At 43.7% G+C, this 14491-nt stretch overlaps 2 protein-coding genes across 2 annotated transcripts in view; one reads left to right on the top strand and one right to left on the bottom strand.

Annotated features, from left to right (window-relative positions):
- TMEM192 (transmembrane protein 192) overlaps positions 1-3177 on the top strand; it is a 33120-nt gene extending 29943 nt beyond the window's left edge. Inside the window, exon 6 of the mRNA XM_050946634.1 lies at positions 1249-3177. Coding sequence (XP_050802591.1) covers positions 1249-1372 — 124 coding nt within the window. The 3' untranslated portion in view covers positions 1373-3177. The remainder of the gene's footprint in view (positions 1-1248) is intronic.
- A 5101-nt stretch (positions 3178-8278) lies between these two features.
- LOC127047777 (E3 ubiquitin-protein ligase TRIM39-like) lies at positions 8279-14239 on the bottom strand. Its single transcript, XM_050946518.1, has one exon. It carries the CDS (start codon positions 13413-13415, stop codon positions 11991-11993), a length of 1425 nt encoding a protein of 474 aa, XP_050802475.1. The 5' UTR covers positions 13416-14239; the 3' UTR covers positions 8279-11990.
- Between the last annotated feature and the right edge of the window lie 252 nt (positions 14240-14491).

The raw sequence follows: 14491 nt of genomic DNA, 5'->3' as shown, positions 1-14491 counted from the left end.
TTGTAGGGTGACCAGATGTCCCAATTTTTATAGGGACAGTCCTGATTTTTGGGTCGTCTTCTTATATAGGCTCCTATTACCCCCCCACACACACACATACTTCCTGTCTAGTCACCCAATACTTTAGCATTTTTACAGAACCTTTTCTTAACATCAAGCCATGTAGTATATTTATATACGTGTTCTATTTTAGTTATGATTTGATAGCAAGATATTTGGAGGCATTTCAAAGACTTATATCCAGAATAGAGTATTTCAGTGCAAGTACACTACATGGCTTGAAGCTTAAAAAGCTCTATGCAGACTAGAGCAAACAATATTAAGCTAGCTACAACAAAATGAAACAAACTTGTTTATATATACACTATTGAGGCACCAAAGAAATCTTTGAGTACAACACTAGCATAACTAAGTTTATAACTTTTTTTTACCAAAACTCTTCTGAATATTATTGTAATGTTGTCACGTAACCATGTTGAGTTTGGCAGAAGATGTTTAACACTAAAGTTTTAAACTATTTGCTTCTACAAACCAGGCCCTGGAAGAGGGCCTGTGTTTAATGGCTAACTCCCTACCCTTCCCTCTTAGGGTAATTCTGTTAAATTTGAGAGACCAGGTGGATTTTTAACCACTTTATTGGAAAACCACAGTAGAATCCAAATGAATGCTTACTTTACTTGCTGCATGGTATCCTGGGATCAATTTCACTCCCCCCCCCAGGCAGATGAACCTTCCTCTCTGTTCAGAGTCTCTTCTCTCCACTCGGAGAAGCTTTTAACTTGAGAGAGAGAGAGAGAGGGGTTATGCATGTGCCTTGTAATCATCATATGCATAGGCTTCCCAGACAGATCCAACCACAGTCTCCCCTGCTACCAAAGAATATGGAACTCCGACATATACTACAACATTAAACAAAACACATGGTAAAATGCTGATGGGATGAACTAGGAGGGCAAAAGTGCCTTGCCTCAGGGACCCAGGAAGATCTAAGGGTGCTGCCTGTACGGGGCCTCTCCAATCCCCTAACATCCACATAGTTTTGCTAAAGGCTCAGATATTCCTCTTATGGCCCAAACTATTGTCTCAGAGTAGGAAAGTAATCAAGAGGAACTAAACAAAAGTCATTAAGGGGTTTGTAGAAGTATCATAACTTATCTCCAATCTCCTTTATGTGTAGTGATAAAAAAAATTGTAATCTTCTGTAACACAAATTGTGAATGACTTTCTTCCTTTTCTTATGTCTTCAAGGGAAAGTTCAAGTTTGGAAGAAATAGTTGAAAAGCAAGGAGATGTGATAGACTATCTCCAACGACACAATGCGCAGCTCAGCAAGAGACTACTAGCACTAACATCACAGCAAATCAGAGGTTAGAGATATCCAGGAACCTGCTGCTGCATTTTAAGAGGAATCCAAAGCAATGTAATTTGATCTGGAGGACAGATAACTCCACTTGAGACCTGTACTACTTCCATTAAAGACAGTAATCAAGTTGGAAGTATGAATTCTATTAGAAGTGTAAAATCTGCAGCTGGAGATGCTGTCTATTTTGAACAAACACTTTCTCTGAGGATATTAACTTTTGCTGGGCTGAAGATGGACCTGAGCTCTCTGACTAAACTTTGTTTTAATGTTGTTCAATTGAGATTTTTTGCACTGCTGTAACAAACTCCAGACTACCAAACTCTTCTGTGCTTCTCAAACTCAAACATTTGTTTTCCAGAATGAAACATTGCAGAGTATGGCCCCACCTGACTTTCTGGGTTTCTTATGGTAGAGGCTGAGATGAACTCAAGTATTGTAACATGCTATAACAACTGTGCTCATTGAGTTTTTAAAAGCTATTTATTTCAATATTCCCTAAACACGCTTCTACAGTTGGAGTGGAAGAGTCTATAGGGCAAACTGAAGAAACTCCGTTTCTGGATCAGTGTCTTTTGCTGTTTGGGGGTGTGTTTGGGTTTTTTTTTATTTTTTCTTTGCCCTAAAAAGGGTAACTACACAAATGTGGAAATGAAGCAAAGATGAAGAATCAGATGTTTGGTCTAAAACGCATCTCTCCTTTGTATGCAGGAAAAGTAGGATTTCACTTCACTAAGCATAGTATGTAAAAACTAGGTTTGCAGACATTGGATCAAATTGATGGCTGATCAAGCATCTGAACAAAATTTCAGTGTACAATGTCTAAAACTGATTTTTAGAGCTGTCCTAAGTATTTGTGGCTTTTTTGCTGAACTTTTTCCCCAGGAACTATTCTGCATTAAATATAAATATTTGGAGAGAGCTTTTTTGTAAACTACTCTCTAAACTTCATGTTGACTCTTTAGTTCAATATATGAGAATTTACAGTATTTATTTCCCCCCACCCCCCTTAGGATGGTGCACTATTAAGTTAGATGCTGTAAAAGATGCTACTATTGCAGTTGCAATGATAGCAGCTTATACAGTTTGACAACCTTTCTCTAAAGTGTCGTCATTTTTCGCTCTGAAGCCAATGGGGTCATACCATGAATGGGAGTTGAAAATTCTAATCCATTACTCAATGTCTGTCTGTAAACTTCCACCTCTATGTATTTACAGTGAATTCTCTAGAGAAGCTAGTCTTTAAGCCTGAACACTTGCCTACTCAGATGGAAGTGGAGTATACCCAGACCACTTCTTGAAACTTATGTTAAAAGCCAGAGAACCATTCTCTTCTGAGTTTCTGCCACCTTGTTTTCCATACCTTACCCTACCCATTGTGTATCCTACTCAGTATTTCATGGAGAGACAGGCTAGCCTCTGAGCAAAGTAGGAAGAATCTCAGTATAATGCTGGGAGTGGTGGTCATCTCAGAACACCAAAGGAAAATTACCCCATCTTGTCTTGGTTCTGGGACACAACTTAGTGTCCAATTCTATTGTAATCATTCAGAGTAATTAATAACATGATACTTGTAGTTGAGGGACAATAGGAAAATTGGAGACCTGCTGCTATCCAACATTGTTCTTTTCTCCCTAGCTGTATTTTTTCAAAATATAGCTGATTTTTATACTGAATGTTTGAGGGATATATGAATATCTTTGTTTTTAGAACACTCAGGTTTTGATGTAACTGCATATAACTGTTTGTACATATATCTGTCTGAAAAGCTGAGAATGTGACTGAAGTTCATGCACAATAAATGCAATTGAGGAAAAGTTTAAAGCCTTTCATTACAATGATCATATCTACTCTTCAAATATTTAAAATTGAATCTCTTAATTTAAGGATTTTGGACCAGTCTGGAAAAGCAAGAGTTGGATATTGCCATTTAATCTGTAATACCAGACAGCAGCATTTAGATGGAGAAGGCACTTTCCTAAACTGCTGATTGCAGTAAAACTCTGCAAAGAGGAAGAACAGAATCTACTCATTTATGAATACTCCAGGTGCCTATGTTCTAAAGGTACCATGAGGACTAGTAAAAACTTCTTAAGGACATCTGTCTCCAGCAAGTTCCTACAAAGGTGGTGGCAGCCTTATCTGTCATGGATAAGTTCCTCTAAACTCCTGCTGCCCAGAAAATAGTAAGTTTGGGTTAGCTTGATGCAGCTGGTTTCTACCGGAGCATCCTGCTGAAGCTAGCTTGTAGCAAAGTATTTAGGTAATACCATTGTCACTTACTTGGCTGTCCTTAAAGCAAACTTCTCCACTGCATCAGTGGAAGAAACTATTGCACATGGCCCATTAGAGTAATACTTGATACTAAGCCATGTGGGAAACCTACGTAAGTGAGAGGATAGCCCAAGCAGAGCACTTGATGGCTTCGTTTACAGTGAATCCTCTAGCTCCACACCGATGGAGAAACTTTAAGATCTGAATGAAGTGCTCGCAGACTAGAATCTAGCACTTCTTCACAATCTCACTGGAACTAGGGCTTGGTCTACACTTGGAAACTATGTCGGTATAACTACATTGCTCAGGAGTGTGGAAAATCCACACTCCTGGGCAATGTAGTTACACCAATCTAACCCTAGATGTAAAGTACTGTCAATGGGAGGGCTGCTACCACATCCTGGGGAAATCGAGTTCCTACACCAATGGAAGTAGCTCTCCCATTGGCATAGGTAGCATCCTCATTAAGTGGTGCAGCTTCACCACTGCAAGTGTAGACAAGCCCTCGGTTTTGCTGTTGCTGTGTAATAATAGGAGATTGAATCTTAAATTCAGATTTGGTTCAGCTATAGCTGCCTTCTGTGACCTCAGTTTCTTTTCAGTCCTGTTCTGAGACTAATTGCTCAATCTCTTAGAAGCTTCCTTTAGAAGATCCCAGGAAAACCAATCATAAGAGGTCTTTGAGCCTTGTTAGGGGTGAGTCTGGTGGCTCAGACAATGGCAGAGGGCAAAAAGGGACAGGAGGGGCTAGGTACCATGAGGTTTCCAGCCCCCAAAGGATTTCCAGAGTGGGCTGGAGATCTTGTGAGATTTTGCAGGAGATTTGGAACCATGATAGGAGCTCTGTACTTAAGGCCACTTCCTGTGTTTTCTAGTAGACAGAGTATGGAGATAATCACATGGATTAGAGGCAGCAGTTTGGCAATGACCAAAACCAACTCAAGTATGCAGGGCATGTGGCTGGCCAACTGCAGCATTGGGACCAAGAACCTGTGGGGCAGCAGATGGGCTAACAGACCTGGGGCAGCTGCTTGATGCAGGGGGCTCTGTTGCCTATGCCAGGTGGGAAAGCAATGGGGAAAAGTCAGGAAGGTGAGAGGAAACAGCAAAAGGCTAGGAAGGGAACCACATCCTAAACAGCCAGGGTTAGGGCAACTTGTGGAGATAACCTGCAGCTGGAAGACAATGCGCAGGCACAATGTGACACCTCTGTCCTTGCAGCAGAGTGATTTCACAAACAATTGGGGCCCACTATGAGGGCAGGGGGGAGGCCCCAGGTTCCAGCCTCCTCAGTGGGTGTGTTTTGAGTTCAGCATATTCTTTCACTGAGGCCTTATGATGTCAGGTGAATACATCTGGTGGAAGTAATGGGAGAAGCTCCAGGTGGCTTCAGGGTCTGGCCTGTAGGGAACCATAAGAGGACTGAACAGCAGGTCACAGAACACACTGGCTGTCTTCAGGTATTGGAGATGAAGGAGGGGGAACCCAAGGCCTGGGCTTTCCAGCATCTCAACAAATGGCCTTACAGGTTCCAGCCAACAGGCTCCCTCATTCCCAACCCTACAGCCTTGGGTTCTGTCTCTCTCCTCCCCCTTCCCTCCCCCACCCCATTGGCTCTCTACAGCAACCCATTGGGTCATAAGAATGGTCATACTGGGTCAGACCCAGTGGTCCATCTAGCTCATTATCCTGTCTTCCAACAGTGGCCATGTGTTTCAAAGGGCATGAACAGAACAGGGCAATTACCGAGTGACCCAAGCCCAGCTTTTGGCAATTGGAGGTTTAGGGTCTACTAATATTGGTCTGAATCCAGTGTCTTATACAGCTGTTACTGATCAGTTGGGGGCCCATCTTCTCCGGTCAATATGTGAGAAGATATGGTAGGCAGAGTATATGGACAGCAGCTCAAGTCCACTCAGAGTGTGGCTGGGGCCACACAGCTAAAAAGAGCAACATATCCAATTAACTTGGGTGGTTTAGCCCATCTTTTCAGGAATTACAGCAAGAAGGAGGATTCCATATACACCTCTACCCCTATATAACGTGACCCGATATAACATGAACTCTGATAATGCAGTAAAGTAGTGCTTGAGGAGGGGCGGGGCTGCACACTCCAGCAGATCAAAGCAAGTTCAATATAATGTGGTTTCACCTATAACGCGTCCACACTTCAAGAAAAATGTTGAAAAATTGGAGAGGGTTCAGAGAAAAGCTGAGAGACTAATTCAAGGATTAGTAAACATGCCTTACACTAATAGACTCAAGCAGCTCAATCTAGTTATCTTAACAAAAAGGTTAAGAGGTGTCTTGATTGCAATTTTAGTACTATGTGGGGAACAAATTGAACAATAGGCTCGTCAATCTAGCAGAAAAAAGTGGTTTTGTGTGGGTTTTTTTTTTTTTTTTTTTTTTTTTAGGAAAAAAAATGATTCAGTGTCTAGAAGCTGAAGCTAGATATTCAGACTGGAAATAAGGTGTACATTTTTAACAGGGAGAATAATTAGCAGTGGGAACAATTTACTAAGGGGCTTGGTGGATTCGGTATTACTGACATTTTAAAAACAAGAGTGGATGCTTTTTAAAAAATATATGCTCCAAGAATTACTTTAGGGAAGTTCTATGGCCTGTATTATATGGGAGGTCAGACTAGAGCGGGGTAGGCAACCTATGGCATGGGTGCCAAATGCGGCATGCGAGCTGATTTTCAGTGGTACTCACACTGCCTGGGTCCTGGCCACCAGTCCAGGGGACTCTGAATTTTAAATGAAATTTCTTAAACATTTAAAAAACCTGATTTATTTTACTTACAACAATAGTTTAGTTATATATTATAGTCTTAAAGAAAGAGACCTTCTAAAAACATTAAAATGTATGACTGGCACGTGAAACCTTAAATTAGAGTGAATAAATGAAGACTTGGCACATCACTTCTGAAAGGTTGCTGACCCCTGGACTAGATGATCAGAATGGTCCCTTCTGGCCCTGGAATCTATGAATTTATAACACTATTTTACAGATTAAGTAATCTGTTTATACTAACCTTTAACTATAAATGCTCATCACAGCAGCTTGATGTTTGTTTCCAGAATGAAGACTGCTCTGCATATATATTTATGCTAATATGAAGCACATTAGTGGAAATGATTAGAGTACCCATATAACTGAGTACCAAAGTCTATGGGCACAAAGCTAAGGCGAGCATAGACTTTCCAATTTACACCAGCATTCAATGTCACATGCATTCAAACTGAATGAACAGGATCTATCTCTTTCTATAAGTAACATGTAATTGTTAGACGTGTTTTACAACATTTGTTCTAGTAACCATTACTTTTCTCAAATCTGAGTTACTCAAAACATATCTAAGGATTGAAACAAGTTGTGCAAATTAATACAAGAGTTAAAGTAGCTGTTTTCCCTTTCAAGCAGTTTATTATGTGACCAGATACACAAATGTTGTGAATGTTACTGAATAAAGCCATATATGTCTAAGTTTTGCAGTGTCTTTTGTATTACTGTCCCCTTCTGATTTTTGTGGCAGGTATTGTGCTGCTTTTTCTTCAGCTTCATGCTTCTTACTTTTCACTGAGAAGTCTATTTCTTTAAGACAAGATACATTTAAAACTGCAGGAAGAGGGAAGCAATCTGTGTGCTACCCTAACTAAAAAAGGGTCCATGTGACAGTAACAAAGAAGAAAAATCCTCTGCAGAACAGAGCTGTCCAACTCAGGACATGAACTAGATTAGCTTTGGGTGAACATTTCAAGTGCCAGATGAGACAGTTCTTAGGGGGTTTTTGTTTATTTTTTTCCAGATCCTTTTCCTACTTGAAACAATTGCCATCTTTGGTGACCAACAGATATGTTATTCAAAATCACCTACCACCACATTCCTATCCAAGTGCTGATCTGCCAGGGGAAAGAATGTTAGTCAGACCCTACCTCTGTGAAAAAGGCCCTGATCCTAGGCAGCATTAACTCTTAATGAGGTCAAGGGTTGGGGAAGAAAAATCTAAAATTCTCTTCCAATCCTCCAACTAGAAATTTAAATTCCTAATTGGATGAAGACCATCCAAGCAGAGACAGAGTACTTCAGGGGGAAGAAAGGCTCTAAAAATCAGACCTTAGTTGTGGCAGTGGGTACTTTGGCACATTTAGACTTTTACTAAACTACCCATTCAAAGAAACACTAATACATTTTTGAAAATCTTTGGAAAACCTCCTCAACAACCCATAGCCTCTTCTTTGCCACCTGATGAGGTGGTAATAACAGTCAATTTCTCCCCCTCCTGATTATTTCAGAGCTCATCAAAACATATTGAGGAGGCTGGCTGCTGCTCTGAATATCCAACCAGAAGAGGTGTAAGAAGAGTCTCTCAGACACATGGACATTATAGCCTCTGCAGAAGCCTCTTGGGTAGCTCTCCCTGTTAGGGTATCCTGGAACCTGGGTTTTATGGCTGACCTCATCTTCCCTGCCTCCCTCTGCTAAAAGGATGGAGAAAAGAGATGTCTCTTCACAGGGATTTGAGCACTTCTCTAAGCACCTTTCTCCATGCTCCCTGCTAGTCACTGCTGCTAATGAAACATAGAGACAGGGACACCAGGCTTCTACTTCCAAAAGGAAAGAAGCTAAAAAGCTAGATCTGGTTAGCAGGTAACTTTTTATTCCACAGGTTTACATTTTAGGATTGGGATTTGCAAACCAAGAGGCTGTGCTGAGTTGATATGATTGCAGCCTGTGGGATAATATCCTGAAGTTCAAAGACAAGCTTCTTGATGAGGCAAAACACGAATTCAGTTGCTATGGTGTAAGAGGATAAATTAGTAGCCAGAACAGCACTGCAAGTAAGCCTGGATAAAGTGGACTCTGCGGCTTGAGCTATGGTTTCTGTCATTGCGATGCAGTGTTCATCTTGGCTGCAGTCATCAAGTCTTCCCCTGATGTGCAACAAACCATTCAAGACCTCCCATCTGAAAGCTCCTTGCTGTTTTCCAAGACGGCTTTATAGTCTTAAGGTTTCATAGGTGACCCCCTAAGTCTCTAGAGATTTACACACTGTCAACAAAAAGAAAACTACAGCAGCCCCAACAGTTTCAGCCCTTCTTGTCATGTACCCAAAAAGAGGAGCAGAAGTTACAAGAGGCATCTTCCTTCTTCCCCCTCTTCTGCAGCTGCCAGTTCTCCTAGTCAAACTGGGTCCTCAAGAGCTGTTTACCACTTATCAATGAGTGCCATCTTTCCCCACCCCAATTTTTCCAACTACCTTTCCCACTTCTTAAGTGCTTGGACCTGTTATGCCAAGAGGCAATTCTCCTCTAGATTTTCTGCCTCTCCAGTTCCATCACCCTGAAAGCTGCGTACGTTATGAGAATTCAAAACACTCTAGCAGACTGTTTGAGCACAGAAGTGAAACATAACTCTTGATAGTGGGAGGGGGGCGAGAACTTGTATTTTGAACCAAGTCCCCACCCCCAAAAAAGAAGAAAAAGGTATAAACCATGGCAGAAATCTGGGGGCTGCCCATCCCACGTCACCTCTACTTGATTGGGTCACCACTATGGGGTCATGTGCAGGTCACCACTGAGTGATCTTTTAACCTAGATGTATCTAGGGCCATTTTCCAGCAGTGGAGAATTTCCTAAATGGACCTATTTGTAACAAGAGGAAACAAAAGAATGTCTCTTTTGTTCCTGAGCTGGTCATGGCCCAAGTTCACTGATAGATACTTTCCTTATACCCCGGTCAAAAGGCCTGCTGTATGCCTTCCCTCCAGTTCTGCTCCTGTCAAAAGTCAAGCAAGGGTCTGCTCACCTTATTCTAAGGGATGCAGGAAGCGCTGCTAAACTGTAGAAAACCTTCAACAAAGTTTACTTAACTAGCTAAATGGAGGAGTTTCTCTGTCTCATACAAAAAAGTACCCCCCTCCAGCTCAGGCTCTGATTTGCCAAATCTTGAACTATCTTTTTTTTCTGAAACAGCAAGGATTAGCCCTTAGCTGCCAGATGAACTCTGATGGACTCAGATGAATTCTGTTTTCCACCCTCCTGTGGATAACTATCAATTTTTTTCAAAACCTATATCCATCCATCCATCCGATTTCTAAAAGGTTTTCTCAGATTGTACTCTAAGGTTCATAGTCTGGTTCCACAGAGTTGTTTAAATTTAGGTTCCAGCAAAGCTGGTGGGTCCCTTTTGTGCCGCTAGTGACTTGTTCTCTGTTCTTCCTGTCTATAAAGGTGGCTTTCTTGGTTGCTATAACCTCAGCCAGAAGAGCAAGAGAGCTAGAAGCTTTAGTATCAGAGCCTCCCTATACAATTTTCTTCAGTGACAAGATTTTCTTTTGACCCTAAATTCCCATCTGAAGTGGCTTCTGATTTTTCACATTAATCAAGCAATTTATTTACCAACTCTTTCCAAAGCCACATTCAAGAAAAAGGGATGAAAAACTTCATACTCTAGCTGTTAGAAGAGCTTTGGCTTTTTACCTGGATCAGACTAAACCATTCAGGTCTTCACTGTGGTTTCAGACAGAGTAAGGGGCCACCCTAAACCACCCAGAGGATCTCTTCCTGGATTTCCACCTGTATTCATTTATGCTACTGATTGGCTGATGTGGCTCACTCAACCAGGTTGCAGGCAGCTTCCACATCCTTTCTGTACCCATATTGGACCTTTGTAGGTTGGCAATCTGGTCATTAGTCCATACGTTTGCCTCCTCTTATGCCATCTCCTATCAACCTAGACACAATAAAAGATGCTGACGCAGGGTCCTACAATTCTTGTTCAAGTAGACTCTGAGCCTACCTCCAGTTCAAACTGCTTGTGAGTCACCTACAGGGGAATGCATATGTAAAATCATTTGAAGAAAAAAATTATCTACCTTCCCTTGTGTTCTTTGAGATGTGTTGCACGTGTCCATTCCATGTCCATGTCTTTCTGGGAGGAAAGAACTGAGGGGCAGGGGCAGCATGCTCTTTATACTTTTGTGCATATTTAAATTGTGACCTTACTGCTGCTTTGATTTAGGGTTTTTTCCGTTCAGTTTCATTTGGGGGGGAATCCATAAATAATGTCATAGCATTCCTGTAGCTCCAAATCAGATGTGGAGATCCCCACCTCATCAAAAGTAATGGAATGAGGAGGGATGAATCCTGGAAAAAGAGTATCCACATAGCAGTTTATACCAAAGTTACTACTCGGTAATAATTATTCCAGAATGGGCATTTTCATAAGCTTCCAAATGTTGACAGGCCCTAGTAGGCTACTTGGATCCTCTTGCTTTTTTTTCCTTTTTCAGTTTACCCTAAGCACAGAACTTTCTGTAAGATTTTTTTTTTGGGGGGGGGGGGGAGTAGGAGGGAAGAGGAATGGTTGATGCTGTGAATGTCAGTCTGATTATGGTGAAACAGTTTTGTTAAAATTTCACTTGGAGGGACAAATTTTGCCTTCAGTTACGTATGTATACAAACCTCTTAAAGATAACTGAACTGGATCTGTAATAGGATTATAATTTAATCTGCAGAATCTTTATTGATTATGCCTAAACAAAAGACAGATTGACTGTCAGTGCTAAGAGTGAGTCTGCAGGACTGACACAAAAATGAACAAAAACCCATTTTATTAGCTTCTAAACTGAACAAATTTGGTCTAGAATTAGTAAAACACATGAAACTCCATTATACCATTTGACAATCACCCGAAACTAATACCATGTTTTAGGGTAGAAAAAAGCCATTTTATCCCCAAGATTCCTAAGTTAAAAAACAAGTTGACAGATTTTCCTGAACTTTACACAAAAAATCATGAATATTTGAAAACAAGAACTTATAGTGGAAGCCTAAATACAACTTTAACTGCTGTTTGCACTCCCAGCAAAAGTTAACATATATCATTCCGCTAACAAAAGAGCCATACTAGCATCAACGCATGTAACTTTCTATACATCAGTGTTGTTTATAAAACTTGCAGACAATGTCATCTTGTATCAGTTTACTCCTTGATATCCTGGATTCTCCCCTCCACTCTGGAGGAGAAGGGGATATCTACCAGCAGCTAACAAGCCAATTCTTCCATTAGTTAAAAGAAAATATGCCTTCAGTTCGTAGAAAGAAATTACTGTGAGAAGGTCAACAACTGTTCTAATGGTTTTGAACTCTTGTTTTTTTTTAATTCAATGTGTGGGTCGTGGGTGGAGTTGGTGGCCTAGGATATACAGGAACTTAGCCTGGATGATCTGATGGTCCCTTCTGGCCTTAAACCACCATGTCTTCAGTTCATTATTAGAAGTGAAGATGACCACTTTAAAATAAAATAAATTTAGAAAACCAGGTTTTTTTTAAATGTCCTGATTTCATTATTCCCACTCTGTAACTGGTCGGATTATCAGAGGAGTTGTATGGACTCCAGGATAAAAAAAAGGGCGGAGTTTCTCTGTAAAAGTTTCAGTGAAAGTGAAGATGTGAGAATGGTCATTCAGATTGTAAAATGAAATCTCTCCTAGCTCATAATCCAGGAAAATCCCAATCCGTTTAGGCTTCACTCTCAACACTAGGGGTGTGGGACTGGAAGTAAGAGCTGTGTAAACATCTTTATTCCACAGCCTGAGTCTCCAATATCCATCCTTAGGTGATGGTGTAATCTTCCCTTTCCTAGTCACAGAGTCCCTACAAACTCCCAAAGTCCATTGAGTCTTATCTCCCACCTCCACCTCCCAGTAATGTCTTCCTGAGACAAATCCCTCTGAGCCCAGAACAAATGGATAGTAAGTAAATCTCTCAGGATTGTCAGGCAGATCCTGCCTGGTCTCTCCGAACCTCACACTTTTGCGGTCTTCAGAGAGTATTAGATTAGGATGAGCTGTTTCTGGATCCAGCGTCACATCTGCTTTGAATTTCTTTATCATTTTCTTCAGGGCAAAGTGCTGCAATGGAAAATTGCAACTGTCCTTCTTCAGCTCAATGGAGATGGCCTTGGGGATCCTGATGTTTTCACACCTGTTCAGAGTGCTCCTGATTCCCTTCAGTAGGTCAATGGCTGGTTGCTGGCACCTCTCCTCAATCTCTGTGATGAGCTTACTAAGGCTGGTGCTGTGGTCGGCAAGCTTGGCAGAGTTCTCACTCAGCTTCTGCAGAATCTCCTTCTCCTCATCCTCTAGCCGCCGAAGCACGGCCTGCTGCTCCTCCTGCAGGAATTGGTGCAGCCTCTCAAACTCGGATGCAATTTTCTGCCGCCGGCTCTCAACTTTCTCCCTCAGCTCAGCTGGCTTCTTCTGCTCACTGGAGAGGAATTTACGAGCATCTTCTACCTGTCTCTTCAGGGGAGCCAGGTAGGCACGCAGCTTCTTCTTATGGGCCAGGGCGGCCCTGTCAAGGGGACCCACGGCATGGTCACGGTGGTGGCAGGAGATACGGCAGGCTACGCACACAGCCTCCTGGTCCTTCTCGCAGAAGAGACTGAGGACCTGATGGTGCTTGTTGCAGAGAGCCCTGGCGGCATCAGGGCGGGGGCGCCGGTGGCGCTTGCTACGCTTGGCACGGAGCTGCCTGGCGATCTCAGCCACATTGCCCAGCTGGCGGTTGGTACGGAAGCAGCGGAGGTGGAAGCGCCGGCGGCAGACTGGGCAGGGGAAGTGGCCTTCCAGCTCCTCCCAGCAGCGGGCAATGCAGCCCCGGCAGAAGTTGTGGCCACAGTCAATGGTGACGGGGTCACTCAGGTAGTCCAGGCAGATGGAGCAGCTGGCCTCTACCTGCAGGCTCTCCAGGGCCTGGGCCGTCGCCATGCTCAGCCCCGCCGAGCGCCTGCGCGCTCACCAACGGCCCTAGACCGACCGTTCCTGAGACAGGCCCCGCACGTGACGAGTCCCGGAGTTTCCCCGGTTTAGCTCGCGCCCTGCGCTCACGTCTCCTTGGGCCCAACACCTCTCCCCTCCCTTCCGGGAGACGCCGCAGCCAGTAAGAGCACTTTCCACCCCAGCAGCCGCGTCGGCCTCGGGCCCTGTATCCAATCAAAATGGAGAGCGGCCGGGGTTAACGGTCTTTCTTCCCGCCCCTCGCTTTCCCTTCAGCCAATCAGAGATAACCTCTTCCCTCCTCCATGGCTTCCCAATGCAGCGGAAGTTGTGAAAGGCGGAGACGAGCCTAGCTGAGTCTTTCCGGCTGCTCCGAAGAACGCCCTCTCCGCTCGGGACTGGAACGGAGCCGCCCGTCACGAGCACTCCCCAGCCGTGCGCCTTTCCGCGGGGAGGAGATTACAACGGTGACCCTTCCGTGCGCCGGAGACTACAGATCTGAATGTAACGGGCACGAGCCCCGGCCGGGCCCACGGCAGAGCATTGCCTGCCGGGAGCAGCGGAACGCTGGGAATTGTAGTCTCAGTGGGGGCTGCCGGAGGAATGTTACAGTCTGTTGCTACCGCACGTTGCTGATTGGCTGTTACTGAGCAGCTTTGGGCGGCGGGTGGAGCCTGCGCAGTAACTTCGGCTGCACTGGTGCGTGGGCGTTACTGTGCGCGGGGCTAGAAGGGGGGCAGAGGGGCCAAGGGGCGGTGTGAATGCACAGTAGACACGCAAGCAGGCGGGACCGTGAACGAGGCACTGGGGACGGCAGAGGGGATAAGTTACCCAGCTGGTGAGGCAATCTCGCTACAGTGGTTGCAAACGTACGATGAGGACCAGAGGCGTCTTTTCACCCTCGCAGGATGGCACAGCTCAGCACCCCTTTCCCCAGACTGTGTGCACCCCCGTGTCTAGACAAGGCAGCTCTTCACTGTCAGAGGTGGTGCTGGAGCTTTCAAGGAGACCAGTGAAATAGTTACATGCAGTCTCCCTCCCCGTCCAAACATTTTCACATTTATACA

The sequence above is a fragment of the Gopherus flavomarginatus genome, chromosome 3 (genome assembly GCF_025201925.1).
Source record: "Gopherus flavomarginatus isolate rGopFla2 chromosome 3, rGopFla2.mat.asm, whole genome shotgun sequence".
In the NCBI taxonomy this organism is placed as follows: domain Eukaryota; kingdom Metazoa; phylum Chordata; order Testudines; family Testudinidae; genus Gopherus; species Gopherus flavomarginatus.
This window is presented reverse-complemented; position numbering and strand designations above follow the sequence as displayed.

What these genes read in the sequence shown, in the direction of transcription:
- LOC127047777 (XM_050946518.1), bottom strand. Translation starts at nt 13,415, where the DNA reads ATGGCGACGGCCCAGGCCCTGGAGAGCCTGCAGGTAGAGGCCAGCTGC.